At 46.0% G+C, this 25050-nt stretch overlaps 1 protein-coding gene across 6 annotated transcripts in view; it reads right to left on the reverse strand.

Annotated features, from left to right (window-relative positions):
* The window catches only part of SNPH (syntaphilin), a 39672-nt gene extending 15009 nt beyond the window's left edge, over positions 1-24663 (reverse strand). The window contains exons 1-5 of one of the 6 annotated variants that reach the window (XM_053247327.1): positions 24291-24663; positions 23895-24056; positions 7952-8039; positions 4336-4426; positions 1714-1821 (exon numbers count right to left, since the gene is read on the reverse strand). In XM_053247327.1, coding sequence (XP_053103302.1) covers positions 1714-1821; positions 4336-4379 — 152 coding nt within the window. In that variant the 5' untranslated portion in view covers positions 4380-4426; positions 7952-8039; positions 23895-24056; positions 24291-24663. Of the gene's footprint in view, positions 1-1713; positions 1921-4335; positions 4427-7951; positions 8040-23894; positions 24057-24290 lie in introns of all 6 variants that reach the window. The other 5 variants (XM_053247325.1, XM_053247326.1, XM_053247324.1 and 2 more) reach the window with 5 other exon arrangements.
* Between the last annotated feature and the right edge of the window lie 387 nt (positions 24664-25050).

Here is a 25050-nt window from a genome sequence, read left to right on the forward strand (position 1 = left end):
GGGTGGAAGAGATAAATTCCCCACACCCTTGTGATGCCATCCCCTGCTGTGTCATAGAGAGCTAAAGAGCTCAGGGTTTGGAGTTAGCTGCCATTGAATGCTACTTAGTAAGGGGCAGAGAATGGAGAAAGAGTGAGAAAGGGGCCCTTTTTCTTTCCCTCCTCCCAGTGGAGGAAACTCTGCAGCACGCAGCTCCTCAAAAACTAATCCCCTTAGACCTTAATGACCCAAACTCTCCCTGGTTTCTCAGGCTGAGGCATGGCCAGAAGCACTTTTTATCAGCTTCGGCTGATATGTCATCTAGGTCCATTTCTAGAGATGGATGACCTTAAAACAGTAGTACATATGCTGATAACCTCCAGGCTTGACTACTGTAATGCACTCTATGTGGGGGTGCCTTTGTACATAGTCCAGAAACTACAATCGGTACAGAATGTGGCAGCCAGATTGGTCTCTGGGACAACACAAAGCGACCACATAACACAGATTCTAAAAGAACTGCACTGGCTGCTGATATGTTTCCGGGTGAAACACAAAATGCTGGTTATTACCTATAAAACCCTTAACAGCTTGGGTCCAGGCTATTTAAGAGATCACCTCCTTTGTCATGAATCCTGCTGCCTGTTACAATCTTCCAGTTATAGTTGCCACCAGCTCGTTTGGTGGCAACCCAGGCCAGGACCAGGGCTTTCTCTGGGGCTGCCCCAGGGCTTTGCTCCCTGCTGAAATAAGAGGATCTATTTATCTGTTTGCTTTCAGGAAGACCCTCAAGACTCTCCTGTTCTTGCGGGCTTTTATTTAGAATTAATTTTAATAATTTGTTTTAATAACTGTTTTATGATATCATTTTTATTATGTTGTATATTTTAATCTGTGCTGATTTCAATATTTTTAATTTTGTAAACCACCTAGAGATGTACATATCAGGTGGAATAGATAGATAGATAGATAGATAGATAGTGTATGAAATAAGACTTTCAGGTTTGTTGTTTTTGCATTTATTATGATGTTGTAATCATTTTCTCTTTCTTATATCCCACCTTGTATAGTTTTCTCTTTAAATAAAAACATTTTTAAAAAAAAGAATCCCTTATCCTACTTCTTAATACTTATTATAAATTACTATAGGTTTGGACAGGCCAATTCCCTTTCTTCCCTCCTCCCCTTTTTCGGTATCCCCTCTACTGCTCCACCCCACAACAGATGCCTTCGGAATTTGGTTGTTTCAACTGCTCTCAGCCATATGCCCGCCACATTCTATAAGGTCCTGGAAGCTCATCGGGCTGTGAGTTTGTTAAGTGCTTTCTTTTAATGTATAAACACAGGCATTTCTGCATATGTGGGGAGTCCCCAGAAACTAACATCTTATTTTTAGGTGGTCCTATTTCACTTCCAGACTGATGGGCCCTCTGCCACCTGGGTTCACTGGTAATTTAGAGGAGGAGGGAGATGCTCAGGGAAGCTGAAGACCTCGCTTCTGCCGCTTTATCAGCAGCTAAATAGAACCTCCATGTCTGAAGGCAGTATATCTCCAGTGACTAGCTGCTGGGGACCAACAAGCAACGGTTTTCTCTACCTTGCTGTGCTTGTAGAGCTTCCCTTCAGGCCCCTAAGTGGCCATGCTGGCGAGTTGGCCTGCACCAGCAAGACAGTTCTGGGGTGCTCAGGCATGCCCTCGGGTGGCATGCTGACCTTCCAGGAGCCCAGGGTTACCTTGGGGTGGGGCTGCTGTCGCTGCCTTTACAGGAGCCGGAGTTGCTGCTGCTGCTGAGCGAGGAGGTGCCGTAGGTGTCCCGCATGCTCACGGGTGGGGAGGGACGCCTGGAGGCAGGAAGAAGAGGCTGTTTCTCGGTTGGAGTGGCAGGGGCTGTTGCAGACTTAAAGAACGAGGCAAAGCCACTCCTTCCATAAAACTCACGACTTCAAAAACCACCAAAGAAGAAACACGAATACACAAAAGAGACAGGAAGAAACAAAAAGTAAAGAGGGACAAGAACAAACAGGCGGGGTTCAAAATGGAGCACGGCAAAAAACGGTCTCTGCAAACAGGTTAGTGAAGCAGCAGCAAACGCAGGCCTGAGGAGTGTGCTGTTGGGCCCCCGCCCCACCCCACCCCAGCAGAAGCCCCAGCCTGCCCCCCACAATGCAACCATCACTGAAACGTTGCACAACTCAGAGCATAGAAAAGAGATTTGAATACATGAGGGGAAGCAGCAAAAGCTTCTGAAGGCCCAGGCTGATGCCAAGATGACAACAGCCAGCACTGGGAATACATGCTTAGAATTATTAGTGCTTTCTGAGTGTGCCCAAGTGCTTTACATCTATTCCCTCAACAATCTAGTTCCTCATAACAACCCTATAAGGCAGGCCACCAGATCAGATCAGACCACTAGTAGATACTTGCTCATCTCTCTCTCCAGATGCCTATACATCCACAAGTCTACAGATTTAGCAACAGACGTGTGCTAAAGATCCCTGACTGCCTTAGCCAGGTTCCTGGGTTGGAAGCCTTGACATTTCCACCAGTTTGAACCCATCCTGACACACCTTCATATAAGATCACTCAGCACTGGAGGAAGCGACACCACCTGTTTGGTTTCAAATGGGTTTAAAACCTTATAATGTGGCTGTAAAATGTATACGTCACACTACGACACAAGGAACAAGTTCTGGCGATACCATTTTGTTCTCTCCTGTTTTCTCGCTTTCCATCTCCCTCATCTTTTAAATCAAGGTCATCCCTTCAACAATGTAGCATACAACAATTTAATACTGAATGGGTTCAGTGGGGTATCTCAGACACAACACAAGTCTGACGTGCTTTCCACTCCAAGGACAGACATTGTGCAGCTAAGGGTGGACATTCTGGAACCTCCATATTGGCAAATGAACTTGTTCCACCTAAATCTAGCACCACAGCTTAAAGCCATCGCTTCTTGTCCTATACTATATAGGGAAAGTGGACAGTTTGTCCTCCATTTAAATAACTGCAAACATTCGGCATAACCTTCCTTTCATTCCACCAATATTAACAATATATGTCAATGTTCAAGAAAGACCCATGTAAGCCAGGCATCTGAGAACAGCTCAGTATATTCACGTCTCTCTTGATAGAGTTGACAGAGTTTTCCTAGCTGGCCTTGCTGTTGTGCCTGGCAGGAGCTGCCAGGTAATCATTGCACATGGATAGTGAGCTGAGTTCGGCTCAGAAGATCATAAGCTGAGCATGCCTGAATTAAAGGCACAGGAGCAAAGTCTGTCAAGGAGCTGGCAATCCTGCTCCTGGAACACTGGAGGTCGTCTACTCCAAGATAGGGTTTAGAGAGAGTCCTGCCTGCAACCTTGGAGAAGCCACTATCAGTCTGGGTAGACAAGAGTGAGCTAGACAGAACAATGGTCTGACTCTGTAGACAACGGTTGGCTGCTCTGGCTGTTCCTGAACTGCTCCAGCATCCCTGACATGTGACTGTCCAGTCCCTGCTTGAAAACCTCCAAGCGAAGGAGAGCCCACTGTTGTGCAAGCCAGACTGTTCCACTATAGGACAGCTACTACAGTCAGGACATTCTTCCTAATGCCTAGCCAGAATCTCCTTTCTTGTAATTCCAAACCCTTGGTTTTGGCCCTGCCCTCAGGAACAACAGAACAAATCCAGTCCTCCTCCTTTGTGGCAGCCCTTCAGATAGCCTAACACAGCTATCGTATCTCCCCTTAATCTTCTCTTCTCCAGACATCTTACCACAAAGTGTGTTTAACCAGGAGAACGGCAATGATATTGGTTGTACTCAAAGGTGCTACAGCATCCAGAAATGTGTAGCATGTGGTAACCTCCTGAAAGCCGGCTGGGGAAAAGACCATCCCTGCTGTCAAGAAGCAGGCACTCACCAGCACCAGCCTTTGCCTAAGCAGAACTAAACTGCCCATTTCCGCTTCAGTGACTGTAATGGAAGACTGGTGGGGCTGCTTAGTACACACACCACAGGTGGATGATGCATGTGCAAAAGCTGTGCCGAAGTGCGAGCAACAGACATGCAACATGGGGTGGTGGAAGCCACAAAGAACAACCCTCCCCTCCTTCCTTGAGGGCCTGTGATCTTCACAGTGCACTGTGCAGCCTTCATTATTTCCAGAGGAAAAGGAGGCCTCTTTCCTGGAGAGCCACCGTGAGGTCTTTGCTCCATGAAGGCCTCATGCAACACAACATGGGCAAGGTCGTAGTGGGCAAGAAAGGTCCTTGGTGCACATCCTGTGCCGGGCATTGGCAAAAAGACTGCAGGAGTCCCTTCTGCAATGTGGAGGGTGGTAGCATGGGGGGAAATAGGGCTAATCATATTCACCTTCGGGATCCCGTCGAGGGTCGTCTGCTTCCTGGCAGGGACATAGCAGTGGAACCACAAGTCTTGGCAGAGCAGCCAACTGCCACTCCAGCTAAAGAGAGGCAGAAGAAAGAAACATCAATATCTGAGACTCAACATGAACGGTTGCGAGATCTGTCTGGTGATGTCTCGAGTCAAACCCAAGTCTTCCTTCTTGAGCACAAAGCTTTTCCTTTTTGGCCACTGCTACTGATATATTACAACAAGCAGGAAGCTCAGGGAGCTGGCAAACTACACCTCTCTCTCTCTCCCCGGCCCCATTCTGTGCTCCAACTAGCTGATCTTCACCACCACCCACTATCTAATGCCTCTTCCTCTCTCCCGCCTTTGTCCTTACAGCTAGCACACAACCCGGTCCAGTTTTTGTCTGTCTGCATCAATATAGACCTGCTCCAGCCTATGGGCTGCCAGCTAGCCATCCCTTTGGAAAATTCTCACTTCAGCCAGGTTTTGAAGTGAACAGGAACATTTACACTGGCTCAAAGCAGTGAAAGTGAATATAAGTTGCCTTTGGGAACATAAAAAAGTCCCTACATCCCCAGTGCCATTGGAGTCCCACTTTGGAAGATGGAACAGGCAAAGCATTTTACATTAAGTGGGAGTGAGATGGCGACAGTCTCTCAATAATCCCCTCGCAACATGTCCAAATAGTTCCCCTACAGTCCAGCTCCCCCACCCTGTGCAGTCCAAGAGAAAATCGATACAGCCATTAATCAATCAATGGACAATCAGAGAAGACGCAATTGTGCTCCTGGCAATGAGAATGGGCAAGCAGCAGGCAGAGCAAATGCAACAGGGCAGCAGCAGGGAATTGCTCACAGAACTGGTCTGCAGTTCTGTGCCAAGTTTCTGCAACTACTTGCTACTCTGCCAGAAAGAAGCATAAAAAGCTGAAAGCCAAGGGTTGGCAGAAACAGCCTGGTGTGCTCCCAGCCTCTAGAACTCAGAAGCTCACATTGATTCTTCTGCCTTGAGACTTGCAACACCTGAACTTGAGTCCCTACTATAATTCCTTCACAGAACTATAATTCCCTTCACATTCTGTAAGTAATCCATTTTCCTTTTACACAAAGATGTTCTTATTATTGATGGCTACTAGTCGGAGGGCTGTAGGCCACCTCCAGCCTCAGGGGCAGGGTGCCTCTGGGTACCAGTTGCGGGGGAGTAACAGGAGGAGAGAGGGCATGACCTCAACTCCTACCTGTGGCTTCCAGCGGCATCTGGTGGGCCACTGTGTGAAACGGGATGCTGGACTAGATGGGCCTTGGGCCTGATCCAGCAGGGCTGTTCCTATGTTCTTATGCCATACATATTCAGTGCTGCTTTCTCCCCCAAAGGAAAGTGCCCCGAGGTTCACCATCCATGCATGGGAAAGAAGGAAGAACAAGGGAGGTTCTGCTAAACAATGGCAAACTCAGCTATATCCCCATCAATTGCTTGGAGGAAGGGAAAGCAGGGAGGAACTCAGGGGTCTCCAGCTGTGCCCAAAGCTGGCTGCCTCTCTGGATAAAAGCTCCCAGATCGATGAAATCTGCCTCCCCAAGATGCGAAGCTGCAGGGTTTTTTTGCTAATGCGCCAAGCTTAGTCATCACCCGGCTCTCTCCTGCACACTACAAGTGAAGAGCCATAGCCAAAACACAGCCTGCTGATTGCAGCACCAAGCTGGGAAACCCGGTTACCCTGGCAGCAGCAGAGAGCAGTGAACAAAGGAATATGGGGAGGGAATCAGGGATACAACAGGGGTTCTCAAGCTTGGATCCATAGATATTAGTCTTCCTTTCAACCATTGTGGCTAGGGATGATGGGAGTTGTAGTCAAACAACATCTGAGACCCAAGCTTGAGAACCCTTGGGATGTAGGAAAGCTTAGAGATGGTTTGGGGCTGGGATGAGCCTGGGATGAAGAAGGTACCAGTGTCTTATGGCTGCAAGAACAGCCCACAAATATCACAGATTTTTACAGATGACTTTAAGGCTCAATGACAGAGGATCTGTTTTGCATGCAGAAGGTCCTCTCCGGCTCAATCCCTGGAATCTCCAGGGCGCTTTCCAGATTACATCCTGCAACGGAACATCCTGTTCCATCCCCTGAGGGGAATATCTTACAGTGTTCACACTTCTAGTCTCCCATTCATAGGCAACCAGAGTGGACCCTGCTTAGCTAAGGGGGCAAGTCATGCTTGCTACCACAAGACCAGGTCATAGCGTATCTCTGAAGTGTGCTTCCACACTTCCCGTCCCTACGCTGACAGCAGGGTGCCATTTACATTTCTGATGCCTTGTTTCGAATTTAATCACTGCATATAGTGCTATGACATTGTGTATCCAGCATAAAAAAGGTTGCTGTTTCTTTGGGTTGGTAGCTTCTGCAAGACTGCTTCCCCTGCTTTTTACGTTTCAAATGCGATTTGCCTGAATGGAAGCATTTTGCTGGTGTTGAGCAGCTAATCTGGAAAGCACCCAGGTAGGTCTGAGAAAGACCATCCTCTGCCCGAAATACTGGAGAGCTGCTGCTAGTGTAGACAATACCAAGCAAGATGGACCAAAGGAATAACTCCATATATGGCAGCTCTATGTTTCTACATGCTGTTCGGCGCTTTAGAAGTCAATAGATTGTGAGCCCTTTGGGGACAGGGATCCATCTTATTTATTTATTATTTCTCTGTGTAAACCACCCTGAGCCCTTTTTGGAAAGGCAGTATAGAAACTGAATGAATGAATAAAAATAATAATAAATAATACTACCTAGCACTTTGAATTGGGCCCAGAAGCGAACCAAATGGAATGAGTCATTACAGATTATTTACCACAGAAACATCTTTCATATCACTTTTGATACTGGTCAAGGGAGATATCAGTCAAGGGAGAAAGTTCACACCTTTGACAGGGCATCCTCAAGCAATGAATACACATGCGTGAACCAACCAGTGCAACTAAACACAGACATTAAAAATCCACCCCCGCTTCAACTAAGAGGCATTTAAAAAAATAGCAAGGAAGGAGAAGACTTCTGGGAGAGAGTTAAATTTTCCATGGTGACAAATAGTGTGGGAGGACTGGGGGAAAAAGAATTTGCAATAACAAGGAACGTAAAATTATTGTCATGCCAAAGTTGGAGCAGTGACGAAGGCTCTGTAAAGTGGGAGAGCTGCAAGCCAGTCTCCATGTCATGCCACCCACATTTTTTCTCCACTATGGATACCTATGTCTCCAAAATGCTGAATTCATACATCTCTCAATTCAAGAGAGAATTTCAGAATTCCTCCAAGGAGAAACAGATAATTCTCTCGGATTAGCCCTATTCACATGTGATGTTCAATGCATGTACACATCCCTATGCACCTACAGTTATTCACGTGTTATGCTGAATGCACGTACAGTAGTACACTTCCATCTGTAGCCTGCATCTGGCAGGACCTATTCACAGGTCCACTTTTAAAATGAACACACATACAGTCATTCACATAAACACATGTACTGTACATGTGTACTGACATCTATATGCACATACAGTGTGAAGTCTGACAAGGGCTATGGTTTCTCAACATTGTTAAGAGTAAAGCACATAGAATGTTACCTCCAAACAGATCTGGGTTTGCATCTGCAGCAGGGCATAGCTTTCATGATCACTTAATGATCAGATTTCAGAAGGACTGACCAGCATCCTAGAAGCAAAATGATAGTAAGAGCACAGATTGGGTGCTGGGTGGAAAGCTGGATGCAAGCGTTCCAACACATTCCTTTTGAGAACTAGAAGTCCAAAAGGCCACCTTGTTAAAATAGGAAAACATACAGAATGATTGCTCTCAAAGGCAACACATTTGCTGAAATGTGTTGTGAATTTGAGGAGGGGCCAGAGCTTAGCAGTAGAACACATGCTCTGCATGCAGGTCTCCAGTTCAATCCCTGGAGGTTCAATATTCAGTTGAAAGGATTTAAGATAGCAGGGCTGGGAAAGACCTTGGAGAGCTTGTGGGAGAAGGTTAAAAGAGCTACGATCTGGGTCACAGAAGTGCCTACGTGCACGTATGTATCTGCATGCATGCGCTCCTGGTCTCCTGAGATCCCCTCAAGAGGCAGGCTAGATGCTTCCTCTGCACCCCCTTAATTGTAGTGATGGATATTTCCCTACTTCTGCTGAAGGAAAGAAAATCCAAATTGACAAGTGTGGGTGGGCAGGGTGAGAAACCAACTCTTTAAGCACTTCCACTGCTACAGCCGGATTATAAGTGATCATGGGCAGAGCAATGATGCAGCAATGTGAAGCTGCTGCTGCTGCAAACGAGGGAGGAAAAGAGTAAATTTATTTATTTATTAAAACTGTATTATATACTGCCTCCTCTGAGTGGAGAACAACAACAATACCAATTAAACAAACAACAACAACAAACAAAGGCATGACAAGGTAGAAGGGATGATACACTGGAACATCTGCAAAAAAATACAAGCTACCTGTAGCCAAAAATTGGTGGGACCATACAATTGAAAAAGTTGAAGAAAATGAAGATGCAAAAATATTGACTACAAACAGACAAACATCTGCCACACAATACACCAGATAGCACTATAGTCGAGAAGAAAGAAAAACAAGTCAAAATAATCGACATAGCAATACCAGGGGATAGCAGAATAGAAGCAAAAGAAACAGAAAAAATCACAAAATACAAAGATCTACAAATTGAAATTGAAAGGCTGTGACAGAAGAAGACCAAAATAATCCCAGTGGTAATTGGCGCCCTGGGTGCAGTTCCAAAAGACCTTGAAGAGCACCTCAACACCATAGGGGCCACAGAAATCACCATCAGCCAATTACAAAAAGCAGCTTTACTGGGAACAGCCTATATTTTGCGATGATATCTATAATAACCAACAGTATTGATGATAAAATTCAGCCATCCCAGGTCCTTGGGAAGGACTTGATGTCTGGATAAAACAAACCAGTCAATAACACCTGTCTGTGTAAATAAATAATAATAATAATAATTTGTAAAAGGGCGAATGCCTGGCGTAACAGGTGGGTCTTAAGAAGGGCCTTAAAAGCAGCCGGGGAGGGGGCTGAACAAATCTGTGGGGGAAAAGAGTGTTCCAAAGAAGAGGGGCGGCCACAGAGAAGGCCCTCCTACAGGCCAAGGCACCACACACTACACCAGGGCCTGGGACACTAAGGAGGGCCAGCTGAGAAGATCTCACAGGCTGGGATACAACCGGCCAAGAGAGGTGATCCCAGATATATACAGGTGCTAAGACCCATAAGGATTTTGTAGGTGAGAACCAGCAGTTTGAATTGGACCCGGAAGCGAACAGGCAACCAGTGCAGCAACTGTAAAAGAGGTGTGACACTATCAAATCTACGGCCACCCATAAAGAGGCAGGCCGCTGCATTCTGGACTAGTTTAAACTTCTGAATGGTTTTCAAAGGCAACCCTAGGTAGAGCGCATTACAGTAATCCAAATGAGAGGTAAGGTAACAAAGGCATGAGTTACTGTTGCCAGGGCCTACCGGCTGAGAAAAGGCCATAACTGGTGAACCAGCCAAAGCTGGGCAAACCCCTGGCCACGGCCTCCACCTGCTGTTCAAGCAGGAGCAACGAGGCCAGAAGGACCCCCAGGTCATGAACCGTCTCTCTCAAGGGAAGCGCAACCCCATCAAGAGATAAACTCACGCATGGCAATTGGCCAGATCACAACTGAACAAGAGCGACGTGGAGGGATTAAGCCTGAGCTTGCTTTGGCCCATCCAGGTCCTGACAGCCACCAGGCACTGAGCAACCACATGGGCAGCATCACCTGTTTGGCTTGGGGTGGAGATATAAGGCTGAGTATCATCAGCATATTGTTGAAAACCTACCCCAAACCGATGGATGACCAGGCCCAGCGGCTTCATGTAGATGTTAAGGAGAATGGGAGCAAGGACCGAGCCCTGTGGAACCCCACAAGAAAGGGGCCAGGCGGGCGCAGAACACTCACCCGCAATCGACAGCGACTGGAATCGCCCACTGAGAAAGGATCGGAACCACTGAAGAACAGTGCCCCCAAGGCCCAGCCCACCTAAGCGCTCCAATTCTAGGATGGATCCCCAGAATCCAAGCCATGGAAGGTGACAGTGCACTGGCTGTAGGCTTGTTTGTTTAAAAGGCCACTGTCACAAAGCTATAAGCGCCATTTGAAATTAGAGCAAAATTCTGTGCCAAGGAAAGCTGAATGTATTTTGCATCATTTCTTTTTCTCCCTGCTACTCATGGGGAGGGGCACTGGAGTCCCACCTGCTGAATAGAAATCCCACTTAGGGAGGTGCACGGACTGGTTCAGTGCCTTCTTAGGGAGGCGCCGAACCATCTTTGGCATCTACAGCTGAACCGGTTTGGCGGGGCGGGGAGTGCTTTCCCTTAAGAAGCAGGTCAGCAGGTCCTTACCTGCTCTGCTGCTGCCCCACCATGTGCAGGCGGCAGGGAACAGTGCCACAGCCGTGTGCGGCCTTTGGTAGACTGAGCGCCGCACCTGGAAAAGTGGCAGGGTGGCAGCGGAGCAGGTATGGACCTGCTTCTTAAGGGAACAGCTCCCTGCCCCACCCACAAGCGCCCGAGCCTGTCCGGGCACATCCCTAATCCTGCTCAAACCTCCCTAGCTCAGCTTCTGATATTTCAATGGATGGTGCCAAGACATTTTCAAGTCTGCGTCAATCCTTATGGACTAGAAACTTGCTGGAATGCACCAAAAAAGAAAAGAAAAGCACAGACTACCAAATATTGTACCAGGAGCATTTCCAGGTGGGGCTTTTAGCTTGTTTCTCCTCCAAAATGGAGGGTGTGCATTCACATATTGGCCAGATTTACCCCGAAGTCCCTGCGAGCTATTGGGGAGCACTCCAGACATGATTCAGGTTTTTCATTGTGTGTTCGAGCGTAGCCCTATTTATGTCCAGGGTAAAAATGAAATCCACTTTGTGCATCGGTTTTTTGGGCGCAAATTCGAACTTGCATTAAATTCGGACTTGCAGTAGAGTTTTCAGCCTGGAAATGCTCCAGGTATCCAGTTCCACACTTTAATGCGGACATTCAGATTAGAGTGCCTCAGGAGATCATATGAAGTGAACACACTGGTTTAAAATCTGACTACTTTTAATACTGCTCACTGGGCAGAGAATACAGCCAAGGGAAAGTCAGGTATGTCTAGATCATATAGAACTAATTGTTTTTTATTATGTTTTAATTGTTAATTGATGTTTTACATTGTTTATATTTCTGTTTTAACTGTTATTGGTTTTAATGGTTTTGTTTTAATTGTAAACCGCCCTAAGCCATTTTGGAAGGACAAGATAAAAATCGAACAAAAAACAAACAAACAAAAGTCTTTTTGATTTCAGATTTCCAGAAACGTAGGAAGGCCCACTATTGTATCCCGAGCATTACACAAAATTGCAAGGAGGCATCCTGGGCTTGTTGCAGCCCATCTGAAAAGGTTGTCATAGCAACCAGGACAGGGCTTCAAGGGAGTACCAGATAGTGCTGTGTACATACAGGACAAAATGAACTCCCGTCAGCATGCCACTGATTCTGCTGATTCACAGCATTGGTTTCAACAATAAATTATTTGCCGCAGCTAACCAGGATGTGAGCCAATGGGGAGTGTTTCTTCACTATCCATAACACTCAAGAATACACAAAATCTAGGTACACAGAGCTGGATGCTGGTTTCTAGTCAAATTATATAATTGACTAAAGAAGCTGATTCAACAACTAATCTGCCAGAAATCTGATATTTTAATTAATCAAGTTCACATCGAAGGCTCTTATGGTCTTTCTGCTGACACTCTGAATATGACATTTTGATTTGTAAGAATGGTACTACAACAATTAAAAAAGCTTTCATGGGGGATGTTAGCTTTAAAATGACAATATTGTATAGAAGGACAAAATGCATATTCAAGCCACAGAAGATGTGTTTCCAGAGCAGCTCAGAAACAGGAGTCAGTGGGAAACTAGGAGACAGACAATTATTTTTGAAATAATATCAGATTTCCTTTTGATCTAAGTATCAGTGCCATCAAGATGGGTTAAAGCTGTGAAGGATTCAGGATACACAAATCTATTTTAACTATTGGTTATCAACTCCAATTATACAACTGATACCCAAACTGCTCTGAGCCCGTCTGCCTACCATTGCCTCTTGAACAGTTTTGATTATGCAGTTACTATCTCAAAGCAAAAGGGAAAGGATTCAAGTTGTAGGTGTGGGCAATTTGTTGTTTTTCAGTAGCAAAAGAGCTCCTCAAAGGGTCCCTTTCTCTTGGGAACAGTAGAGGGCAATAGCATTCTTTCCCCCAGTTCAGGGAGCCATTAATTCCTTTGTAATATGAGTACAGCACACTTTACCTTTAATATCAGTACTGTAATCATCACACCAACCCCCATCCTCACCTCAGACCTATTTGTAAGTCCAGTAACCAATACATTTCAAACAAAGAGCAAAGACTGCCATGTTTAATAGGCTTAGAAACAGGATGATGATGATGATGATGATGATAAACAGTCAGTCAAGCACAACTACTCCATGCACACTTCTACTATTGAGTGCACATTTTGCTAGTAGACAGACAAATCTTTATTTATGTTCTAGCTATCATATTATAGTGTCATATTTTTAAAAGAAGTGGATGTCACAATCTACATGGCACACGTAAATAAATTTATAATGCAACCCAAAGATACTTAAGTGTGTTTAAATGTTATTTAGATTAATGGGACTGAAGTATACATTTCACTGAGTAAGGCTGCAATCCTATACGTAGCTCATAGGAAGTAAGTCCCAATTGATTCATTGGGGCTCAGTTCTCTGTAAACATGCTGTAGGTCAGACTGCTTCAACAGTACTTGAGTGTATTTCATAATATTTGGCTTGCTCTCCAAGTTGCTTCCCTAATAGTGTCCATTGGTACTCTCTTTCCCTACCACTCATACTCTTTTACGGTAATAAAATCTCAGGATTTGCTGACCTGGCACTTTTGTCCTCAGCATTTCCGTGAAGTCAAGGATTCAATTAGTGGATTCTAACACAGGAGCAGGACTTACAATTTAATTAAATCAATCAAGATCCATGCCACACTTTATTTATAAACAATCCCAGCATGGAATTATCAATCTGTGTGTGCTGAACTCGATGTATATTTATTTAAGAGTTTTATATGTTACCATTCTTCATTTATGAATTCATGGTGTATATAGCTCTTCACAACAAAACAGACCCCTGCTTTATAGTCTGGAGAACAAGGGAAGGAATAAAAACAAAGCTGGCATGATCTGGGGGCCAGAATAAAGGAGAGTCAGTGGAGATCAGAGTTCACTCACTATCTTTGGCTAATAGATGGTTAAGACAGCTTTGCCAGTTGACTGGCTCAAGGACACCCAGTTATTCGTGATGAAGTTTCTTCACCACGAATAACTGGGTGTCCTTCCAGTCAACTTGCAAAACTGTCTTAACCATCTAGACTGCAGGCAGCATGGTCCAGTGGCTAGCAATTTGATCCAAGGGTCTGGCTTCAAGCCCCTTCTCTTACTGTAACGGAGATTTTTATTTTGTTTATTTTGCATTTATATACTGCTTTTCAGGCAAACCTCCCAAAGCAGCTTACAAACATTTTAAAGAAAGAACAAAACATCGAGCCACATCTTTACATGGGCCTTAGTCTCACTTCTTTCTTCTCTCCTCTCCTCAGCGCAAGATGGTGTCCTCAGGTTGCTCTGTGGTGGCAGTTGGGGGAGGGAGGGACCGCTTCATCTCGGACATGGTCGCTGGATGGTGGCAGCTTCCCAGCTACGTTTCACACAAGATGAATTTCCTACTCGGATATCAAATTGTACAGAAACCCTAGCTTCCACAGCGTGTGTGCATGCAGCAGAACATCGATGTGTGCACTTATCACATAGAGTGAGGGACACACGCTTAGACAGATCTGATACCAATGTAAGAATGCTTTATGTCTTTTGGGAGCCAAGTCTCTGTTCCCAGTCTGAAATGGGAATGGGAAGGGCCGACTTAGCAGGGTTGTTGTGAGACCAAACCCAGAGATGAAAGGAAAATGCTGGAGAGCAGATTTACTTCAGCAGGTGCTCAAGGCAAGCGGCTGCGTCTCAGCTTCAGCACCCTCCCCCACAATCAACAACAGTATGGAGATTATGCTGAGCTACCTTGCAGGATTGTTGTGAGTGTTACTGGGATAATATCTGTGAAGAACTTTGCTATAGTGTGGTATAGTGGTGAGAGTATTGGACTAAGACTGGGGTTCAAATCTAAAGCTAAAATGCCTCCCACTAGGAAGAGCCACCAGGCAGCAAAAACTTGACTGGGACTGCAAATGCAGTGTCCGGAAGGCCACCACATATGACTGGTAATCTGTGCAGGCCTGCAGTAGCTAAACAGCAACACAATATAATGAGGAATTTTAATTAAAGGGTTAGCTCCAGTTAGCAGGTTGAGGTTTCAAACTAAACCTGTTCAACATTAATCAGTGAGCAAATGCTGTTCCGATAAAGACAGCTCATCATTGTCGAAACATACACCTGTCCTCAGCACAGGGGGACAGCCACAAAGGGTTTTGAAGGGATGATGGAAGTTGTAGGCTAACAACGTCTGGGGACCCACCTGCCCCAATTGTTTAAAATGTAGAAAATTCAGAATTAAACATTAAACACTGATCCAAGCTTTGTGGCAGTTCATACACAGATCTCCCAGCCCCAGGAGGAATAAAAACACAACAAGACAGGCTCACACTCTCAGGAGCCTGCACGCATGACGGAGGGGGACACTGCATAAGGAAATGACTAGGAAATCCTGACTGAAAGGCGATCCATTGAAGGCTTCTCTGTAATGGAGACACAACACAGCTGAGGTACACAGGCAGGCCTGGTCCAAAGCACCAACTTCACCGACCAACCGGCTCCCTCCTGTCAATGTAGTGATGGGAGAAACCACATCTGCAGAACTCTTCCTTCTATGCAACACATACAAGAACAGAAGCTCTCTTGGGGGTCTAGTCTGACAACACTATGTAGCACAGGGGTCACCACCCCTGCTTTTTTCAAGGTATCTATTTTATCCCCACTTCTGGGGTTGACAGATTCCAACCTAGGGACTTCACTTTAAGAGCTCAGAGCCAGCAAGAGAAAGTCTGGCTGGGTGCCTGCCACTCTTCTGCCCCAAGAGGTTCTTTGTCTAAACTTATATCTACCACAGCCTTCAGCATGCAGCAGGGGCAGTCCAAGACACTGTGCTGCCTGAGGCCAAGGGCAATACGACAGCTCCCCTCATCTGTGGGCAGGTGCTCAGCATGCTCAGCCCATGCTGCCGGGACAGAGGGGGCATCACACGGGCAGCGAGCAAAGATCATGCAAAAATCTGATTCCCCTCTCCCTCCTCCACCCACACCCCATCTGCATCAAAACAAGTAATATCAGATTTCACCAAACCAAAATGTTTAAAAATAAAGTATCCATTCAGAAAACATGGACAGCAAAATAAAAACAGCCATTAAAAAAAACTTATTTTTTCCTCATGGGAAATACAGATGTAGCCGAAGACCGATTTCCTGTAGATTTCCCATGAACAGGGTATGTTTCAGGGAAGAAGAAAAGGGATAAAGATGGCATGAAAGAAAACAGAATGAATATAAAGGGAAGCATGCTAGGACAGATTGACATTGTAACCAAGGGCAGCACGGAGCAGGATTGCTGAAGTCAGAGGATTCTGGTGGATACATCCAGAATCACACACGGATCCGGAAGTCCTGCCATTGCATCGCTAACCTGGGAGCAGATGCTCCGACTCTAAGCCGGTCTGACTTAGTGATGTGTGAGCCACTCAGCAATAAAGCTCACCCTGACAGAGAGCAGCTACAGGGAATCAAGCAAGGACTGGCAATTTGCAGTTTCTAGGCCTGAGGGTGGTGGTATATTGGAGCCAAGATGTTTCCTGACAAGAACTCAAGGATGACAGCAACTAGGACAGGCAGGTAGGTTTAGGGGTGTTTGTTTTTTGTGTGTGTACAGCAGGCCATTATCAGTGGTTCCACAGATTGTGGTTTCATATATCCGTGGAGGGGTTGTAGAGACCCAGTTTCTTTATCCGTGGCATCTTCCAATGTCATTTCCAGCTGCCATTTTGAAGCGCGGAGCCATTTTGTGGCTGTTTTTGTTTTAAAAATTTTTAAATGAAAATTAAGAGGATTTGGGGGGCATTCCAGGTACTATGCTTTTTCTACCCTCATTTCTGTCTCTTCCCTGTTTTTAAAGCTTTTTTTTTTTTAATAGCTCAAGGAACCTAACCCCCCAATCCCCATAGGGTTAAGAACTTTTTCTTCACAATTTCGTTATCTGCAGAAATTGGCAGGAACGGAACCCTCATGAATAACGAGGGCCACCTGTATGCTGATAGACAGATGCAGGGCCCATCTTTTCAGCACCCCCATGAACAGCAGGGAAGGGTTGTATGCTGAAGCTCCTTGGTTATATCCCTAGCACTCTCCTTTAAAATGATCTCATAAAACAGCTGGAAAGATTTCTGCCCAAGACCTTAGAAACTGGAGGAAGTGAGAAATTGTGGTTTACCAGCAAAACCTTCCCCCCACATTGATCAAAATGGTTAGAGAGCCAATATAAATATTAGGGGATTTCCAGGAAACAGAGTGATGGATTACACACAAGTCAAGGTAAGCAGGACTTAACTGGAGGGACTAATCCTTCCGATTGAAGATAGACTAGGCAGAGTTTAATTTGCAATGCTGCATCAACCAAGACTCGTATAGGAAGGCATGTACTAGAAGAGGCTTCTCCTAAATTAATGCATTATTAATATATTCTGCACCGGAAGAGAAACCCAGAAGTCCAAACTAATTTAAACCAAGTCTACAGAGCTGTATACCAGCTACAAGAAACACAGAGCAGATTGAAGTAGTCAGGTGTGTTTGAAATGTGTTAGCTAGGACTGTGTACCTATCTCGCCTTGAGGTTAGCAAAGCTAGTGTTGATTGTCTCATCCCCATCATTATGTCGCTGCAAAACTATGAACCAATGTATTTTCACAATGATGTCACAGGTCTCCTGTACATTCTCTCTTCCAAAAGGGGCCTCTTGATTACTCATTTGTTCTGATTTACCCAAATTCAAAAGTTTTCAGGATAAATATTAAGATTGTTTGTGTACTTTTGTGTCCTAACTAGTGACTAACTTTTGTGTCTAACTTTTGTGTCCTAACTAGTACTAGTGACACAGAAGTACACAAGCAATCCTAGAGTTAGAGCGATATCAGTTCAGTCCTACAGAGTCTGAGACAGGTCTTCTCTGAGCACAGCAAAATCCACTGGCTCTCTCCAAATTTTATTAGCAACATCCAGGTCAAACCAGGCAGATCATCATATATAAAACAGCCACTTTATTATCTTTCTATAGCACCATCAGAATAGCACAACTAAGAGACTGATCCCTGCCCCAAGAAACTTACAATCTAGATTTAAAGAGAATGGGGAGACAAGAGGAGGAGCGACAGGCAAAGATAAAAAGGGATGAGCATGAGAGAGGTTTTCAGTTCCCATCCATTGGGTTCTGAATAGCCTAGGACAGAGGCCTCGAAGTGAAGGATCCTAAACTTCTGTCATTCATAAGAGGGAGATACTCAAGAGAAGGCTGGGGTACTGAAGCTATTTTGATGCCGCAAGGGGCTATTAGGCTGCCCAGGCCACCAGTGAAAGAGCAGCAAGCAATGGGCAAGTGTCAAGTAAGCAGATATAGGATTACAAAAGCTTCCTAATTATTAAGAGCAGACTAGCAAGAGAATAAACTGCTGGTGGGGGTGGGAATTGAATAGATTTCTACTGGTGAGGAAAAGTTTTCTTCAAAAGCTGTCCATGTTTTAGAAAAAAAGAAGAAAAAGGTTGTTCAGGTATCTCCTGGGCGCTTTCCAGATTACCTGCTAGAACTGTAGTAAAATGCTTCAGCTTGGCAGAATTGAACTGAAAACGATTCCCAGAATCTACAATGGAAAACACAGCTACTTTTTTTGCAATGCTTTGTACATAGAAGGTCTCAAGTTGAATCCCTGACATCTCCAATTAAACAAAATCTCAAATAGCAGGGGTGAGGGAGACCCCAGGAGAGCCACAGCTACTCAGAGTAGACAGAAGTTGGCTAGACAAATCAATGGTCTGACTCAGTAGAAGAGGATTTAATAGGTAAGCTGTGTCGTGGTATTAGATCTATGACACCTATCCCACCTGTTGTTGTTGTTTTTAATTTTATGACCAAGATAAATAATCCAGAAGTGGAATTTAACTCCAGCCCTGCTGGCTCATTTCTGGGCTTCTCCCCTGTGCAAGCCCAACACCACAGTTTTGTGTTTGCGTCCTGGGCCGTTGCACACGAGTCCCATCCACAGGTGTCAGGAGAACAGCAGTAAGTTCCGAGGCCACTTGAGAGCAGGAAATTGCTTATTTAAACCATTGGTGCACACAGCTTTAATCCAACTACTGTGCTGCCAGCCAGCGGCCTGAAGGGAATTTTGGATCAGGGAAGCCTGAAGGAATTTTGGATCAGGGATCTCCTGGTTGCAGCAAGTTGAGGCATCCATCGCGTGATCATCCTAGAGACTGCAACCAAAGGCCTAGCTGTTTATTTCAAAACAATATATGCCCCCCAACAGTGCTCCTTGTAACAGGGATTCCCAGATGCTGTTGACTACAACTCTCATAATCCCCAACTGCAATGGCAAAGGCCCATTGCAGCTGGGGATTATGGGAGTTGTAGTCTACAACATAACATCTGGGAAACCCTGTTACAAGGAGCACTGGCCTCCAGGCTCTCTCACCTCTGCACCTCCTGGCTGATATGCACCTTTCCACTCTGCCCATCTTCTCTCCCAACTTCCCTTGCCCTCTCTTCCATGGGCCATCCCCTCTGCCAACCATCCTTGCCTTTGCCTCTCTCCTTCCCAACCTTGGGCCTCACTCTGGTCTGTTCCTTTTCAGGCCTAAGCAGCTCAGCCAATGGCAACCAGACTTCTGCCTGTCTTTCTGTGACTCTGGGGCAAATCAGCCTGCCAGAAGTTCTACTCCACCAAATCCATTAGTGCATTACAAATTAGATTTTGAGGGCTGAATCCAAGAAGGGGTGTATGTGTATGATTTTCCTTTTTGGAACAAAACATCTAAGAATATTTGCAGCCCAATCCCATGTATCTTTACTTGAACATCTGTGCACTTTGTTCTATGGAGATGATGCCCAAGGAAGCATGTATGGGACTGCAGCCTTAATGCTTAGCTTACTTAATTTGTGCATGGCACAGCTATTCAGAATGAAGAATGCCCTTTCGGAAGCAGCCCACATTTCATCAGCTCACATGAGGCCTCCTCACATGAATGCAAGCCCAAGAGATGTGGGTGCCTGAGGTGTGGTGCTAGATGTTATCTGCTCCAGTACCCTGACCAGCCCCTTTCCAAAATGGATCCTCACAAGCTTTGAAATTGGTGCAGCGGTGGCAGGGAGGGAAAGTTGCCAGCAGCCTCCTCTTCTCTCCTTGTGCTTCTTGCAAGCTTTGTGAGGAGATGAGCTCCTGGAAAACCTTGCCAGGGTGAGGTCGGCCTTGAAGAGCTGCTCTCATAGTGGGGCTGGCGGAGGGGCATCTTGCCATCCTGCTGGCTTCTCCTCAAGAATTTGCTGCCCAAGGCCACCACTTGGCCTCATGAAAGGGCTGCTCCTGCAAGCTACCTCTCGGTTCTACCAGCCTGTAAATGGTTGGCGTGCACACAATTTGCACCATGACCTGAACTGCAACACAAAACTGTGGCATTTCATTCTTTGCTTTGTCTCGATCAGCACAGGCACTCCCTGAGTGACTGACACCTGACTTACAGGCACCCATACTTTCAAGCAAAGCTCCAGAATATATTGCATCAACGAAGCCCCCAACTTACAAATGCCAACTCACACATACAAACAAGTAGTCCATAGTGTTCCTTGTACGATGTGTATTTCTTACACTTTTGGAACACAACCCATGTAAGCCGGGGGGTTCCAGTTTCTGTTTCTTCCTTTTAATATGAGAATTGCTGCTTAATTTAACAGCAACTGACCACTACACAGTGACCCTTATGCAACATCCCTCATCCAAGCCATTGTCCCACCATTCCACTGCCTCTGTTAGAGCTTTTAAAAGTAGCCCCCCTACCCTGAGTTCATGCAGGTCCACTTCTTCATCCATTTACACAGAAAGGCCCCTCATTCCTTTGGTTTGTTTTGCTCCTACACTGCACAGCCTGCTTACTTCCGTATCTCACACACTAGCAAATTTATGGGAGAGATATTAAGGTGTACAGCTATCTGGGTGGACATTTCTTTCAAGCTGCTTGCTCCAGCGTGCACAGCGGACATACTGCAGAGGAGGCAGAAGCATGCATGGAAAGGAAAAGCAGAAGGACAACCAGGGACAAAACCAAACAAGGCGCAACAGACTTTAGCTCCAGGAAAAGTTGGCAACCCATTTGTTAATAGAGCCAAGCTGCAGAGAACACCTTCAGTCTGCATTGGCTTGGAAGCAAACATTTCAACTGAATTCAAGGTGTTGTTGACTGTAAATAAATCCATGTCTTCAGAAGGGTCTCCACCCAGCTTAGCCTCACTGTCTCTGGAGGAGGCCTTGATCAGGTCCTATGCTGCATAATATTAAACCTTGTGGAGCCAGAGCAGGACTCTCAGCGGTGGCCCTGCAGCTTTGGCGGCAGCAATTCAGGGCAGCCTCTCAGGCTACCTCATTAGGAACATAGGACGCTATCTTCTACCAAGTTAGATGCTTAGTCCACCTACCTCAGTGTTGTCTACACTGACTGACAGCAGCTTCTCCAAAATTTCAGGCAGTAGGGGTTTTTCCTCGCCCAAGCTGGAGATGTTGCAAGGGATTGAATCTGGGACCTCCTGCATGCAAAGAGGATGTTCTACATAGGGACATAGTAAGCTGCCATATACCAAGTCAGACCCTTGGTCCATCTAGCTCAGTATTGTCTACACAGACTGGCAGCAGCTTCTCTAAGGTTGCAGGCAAGAATCTCTCTCAGCCCTGTCTCGGAGATGCTGCCAGAGAGGGAACCTGGAACCTTCTGCTCTTCTCAGAGTGGCTCCATCCCCAGAGGGGAATATCTTACAGTGCTCATGCATGAAGTCTCCCATTCAAATGCAACCAGGGTGGACCCTGCTTAGCTAAGGGGACAAGTCATGCTTCCTACCACAAGACCAGCTCTCCTCTGGCACTGAGCTACAGCCCCAACAACCTATGGTCTCATTGTTAAAAATCATTCTGTGCTGAATTCTATGTCATTTCCTCAGGCATTTTAATCTGAATTACTGAAATGTTTGTTTGATTTATATCTTGCTCTGTCCTACAGGCTCAGAGCAGCTGGCATTTTATTTTTTGGCTTGTTTTAATTCTTTTACTGTTCTAAGCTGGTTTTAAATTAGAAATTGTATCTTACCATGGGTGGCTCTGTCAGAAAGGTGATCAATCTATCTTGTTAATTGTTAAGTGGAGCGGCACTTGTGCATCCAAAGCTTAAGCAGCACATCACAATCTGTTTGCCATGAGTGCACCATGAAAGAGGTTAGACTAGATGAACTTCAAGGACTTCCCAAGCTTCACACATCTACGACTCAGCAGGGCCCTTCTGTACATTCTTGCAGGCCACATTTGTGTTGCAAGAGGACTTAACTCTCCCATTTGATGTGACACAACGTATCTCAAAACAGAAGGAAGGTACAAGAGGCAGCCTGCAGTTGAGGGGACTTTCAAGATGTCAAACTTCAAAACCCCAACACATGCCCACATTTCTGCATGTCACTGAACAAAGAATAAAAGGAGGGAATAAGCTGTGTGAGGATGGGGCAACCTTAGATGCACAGCAAGAAATAGTAACTGCAGGTGTTCCTCCTTCCAGTAAAAAACTAGGCCTGCAATTTTGAGCAAGTTGAGGTAGGAAGGGATGGGGGGCGGAGGGGGGGCAGAAGAGTGAGAATATAGCATGCTTTGACACAGTCCACTGATCCTACACTGACAAAAATTTCTCAGTGGAAACTGGGAGAAGGATGTTCAACTTGCGTCCCACCAAGCACCAAAAAAAAAAAAAAAAAAAAGGAGAGTGGAGTAGTCAAATATTCTGGCCTGCAGGCACCTGACAACCCCCACCTTTGCAATTCAAAACCAGGAAACCTGTCAAGCCCATGTGGGCCTGCCATGGTGGCCACTGAGCCACATCCACCTTGGCAGGTCACAGGTTTTACAGATCTGCCTGCCCTCCATGATACTGGCTCCCTCATATGACAACTCTTCCTTGCAGCTGAAATCACAAAACATCTGTTTGCTTCAGGGTTTATTATTCCCTGGCAGAAGAGTGGGAAGAGAATCCTCTGCTACAGACAAGTGTGCCTGTGATGTTAATTACTGGGGTATTTTGAAGGATCGGTTGGGCCTCTTAAGGGAGGTCCAGGCAGAGCTGGTGACTCAGAGATAACAGGCAACAGAACACAGCTGTTTACAGAAGGCAAAATGCCACCTTAGGTGGGAGAAAGAACGGCACACTCAATGGGGGTAAAAACAAGGAGGCTAGGAAGAAGATGAAATTACATTTTCAAGCAGCACAGAGAAGAAATTTCAGGAGATCAATCATTATCAGGCAAGCAACATAATGCTTTGTGAGACCACCAGAATATACCCGTTTAGTACTGTGAAGCTACAGTGACTGAAAGGGGAAGGGTGTTCTCATGCAAAGCCCTCGCTTTGGTCTAGGCCTGGCCTGAAAAGATGGGTCTGTTTTGAATTCAAGCAGGAGCAGCCTGAAGATCAGAGGAAAACCTTCAAGGGTTACTATCGCTCCCAGCAAGATTATTACATGGAGTAAAACTATGTTTCATCAAAAAGAAAGATCATGCTTTTATTATGAGGAAGATCAAGCAATGACCTTGAATGGAGAGAGAGGCAGAAACCAAAACAGCACAGCCAGCTCAACTCCTGCATTAAATTCTCCCCTTCAAAAGACTGTATTGATGGCCACAGAATACATTTCTACAGAATGGATTAGCATGGCACAGCAGGAGATACCCGGGCCTGCAGGAAAAGAGGCATTTGGCAAAGGGTGTGTCTGACCCAACTCTTCCCCACCTGCCCTTAATGCAGGAGGAAGGGGTGTGTGTGTGAGACGAATCAATACCCATAAGCAGCCTTCTGATTGCAGAAATGCAGTTCCCACCCTGTGCAATATGTGTGAATTTTAGTTACATGTCATGGATCACCTTTAAGTTTTGAGCAAATATGGGGAGGGAGACATGAATCACACCTAACCCTCTCCATCCATGCCACAAGAGGGACAGGGTGTGCGTGTGTCAGCTGAATGCCCTAAATTCAAAAATGTAGCTGCCTATCCTTTGCACATTCACCAAAGCCTGCATCCCTGCACCAATCCCCCCAGGATGCAAAATTTCCCTTCTCTGACTCACCTGAGACAGCTCAGCTGGAGGGGGGGAGGGAGAAAGGTGTCCAGAAGCCGTCTCCTCTTAGTAATTCCTTTGGCGGGGTGGGGGAGGGAAGAGGAAGGATGAGGGTGCAGCCCCACTGCGGTACTTGCAGGAGGCAAACAGCCAGCCAGCGCTGTTAGTGACCTGTCACCAGCCAAGGAAGACAGAAAAAAAGGGGTGGGGGGTGGGGGGGTGGAAGCAGATGATGAGAGCCAAGCATTCCAGCTGGGAGGAAAAGGAAAGCTGCTCTGTTTGGACATTTCTTCTTCCCAAACACTTGGATCCCTCCCAGCCTCCATGTACATCCCACCTCGGGGGGTGGGGGGGAAGCAGCCACAGCCAAAGATCAAGGTTTGCACCTCGCCCCCTCGTCGTTACCTGCTCCGCTTTCTTCCATGCTGCTCGGCTTGATGCTCCCCTGCAGCCGGCAGGGCATGTGGGAGAGGCGGCTGGGCTGAGCTCTTCTCTCCGGCTGGGGCTGATGGGAGGGGAGAAGGACTGGGCTACCCAGGCAGCTGCGTAGTTTGCGGTTCTCTCTGCGCTGCCTTCTTAAAGAGATAGCAGCAGGCAGATCTAAACGCCTCTTGAAAAGGTGCCGCGCTGGTGTGGAGTTGCCACTTCATCTTTTTAACTGGCCCTCTCTTACCTGCTGCTGCTGCTATTGCAGCAGTCCCTTTCTCATTTCCTGCCTGACATGTGAAACAAAGCACGCCAAAATGCTTTCCCATCACTTTATCTTCATGCCAGGGAAAGCGCCACTTGCTTCATTTCTGCAGGACACGAGACTGCTGTTAAAGGCACAGACCCATCCAAGGGTGGAGGAATTGGAAACCCTGTGCTGGTGGTCCCTTGTATCAGCATCTTTTGGGAGCTGCCACGCTAAAGCTGTTTTACCCACCAAAACTTGTAATGACCGGCAGCAGATGTTCTGCTGTTTTTTTCAGTTATGTTCTTTTTACTACTACTGTTACTCATCTCCAGTTTATAACTGCAGGGTTCACAGCCTTTGATCCCCAGATGTTCAACCACAATAGCTGGAGACCAGCAACACCTATAGACCCAACGCTAGGACTCCCTGGTTTATTGTTTTGTCTGCTGCTTTTTTGTGTTTTGATTTTATAACAACACTTCACATTTG

The sequence above is a fragment of the Hemicordylus capensis genome, chromosome 4 (genome assembly GCF_027244095.1).
Source record: "Hemicordylus capensis ecotype Gifberg chromosome 4, rHemCap1.1.pri, whole genome shotgun sequence".
In the NCBI taxonomy this organism is placed as follows: Eukaryota; Metazoa; Chordata; class Lepidosauria; order Squamata; family Cordylidae; genus Hemicordylus; species Hemicordylus capensis.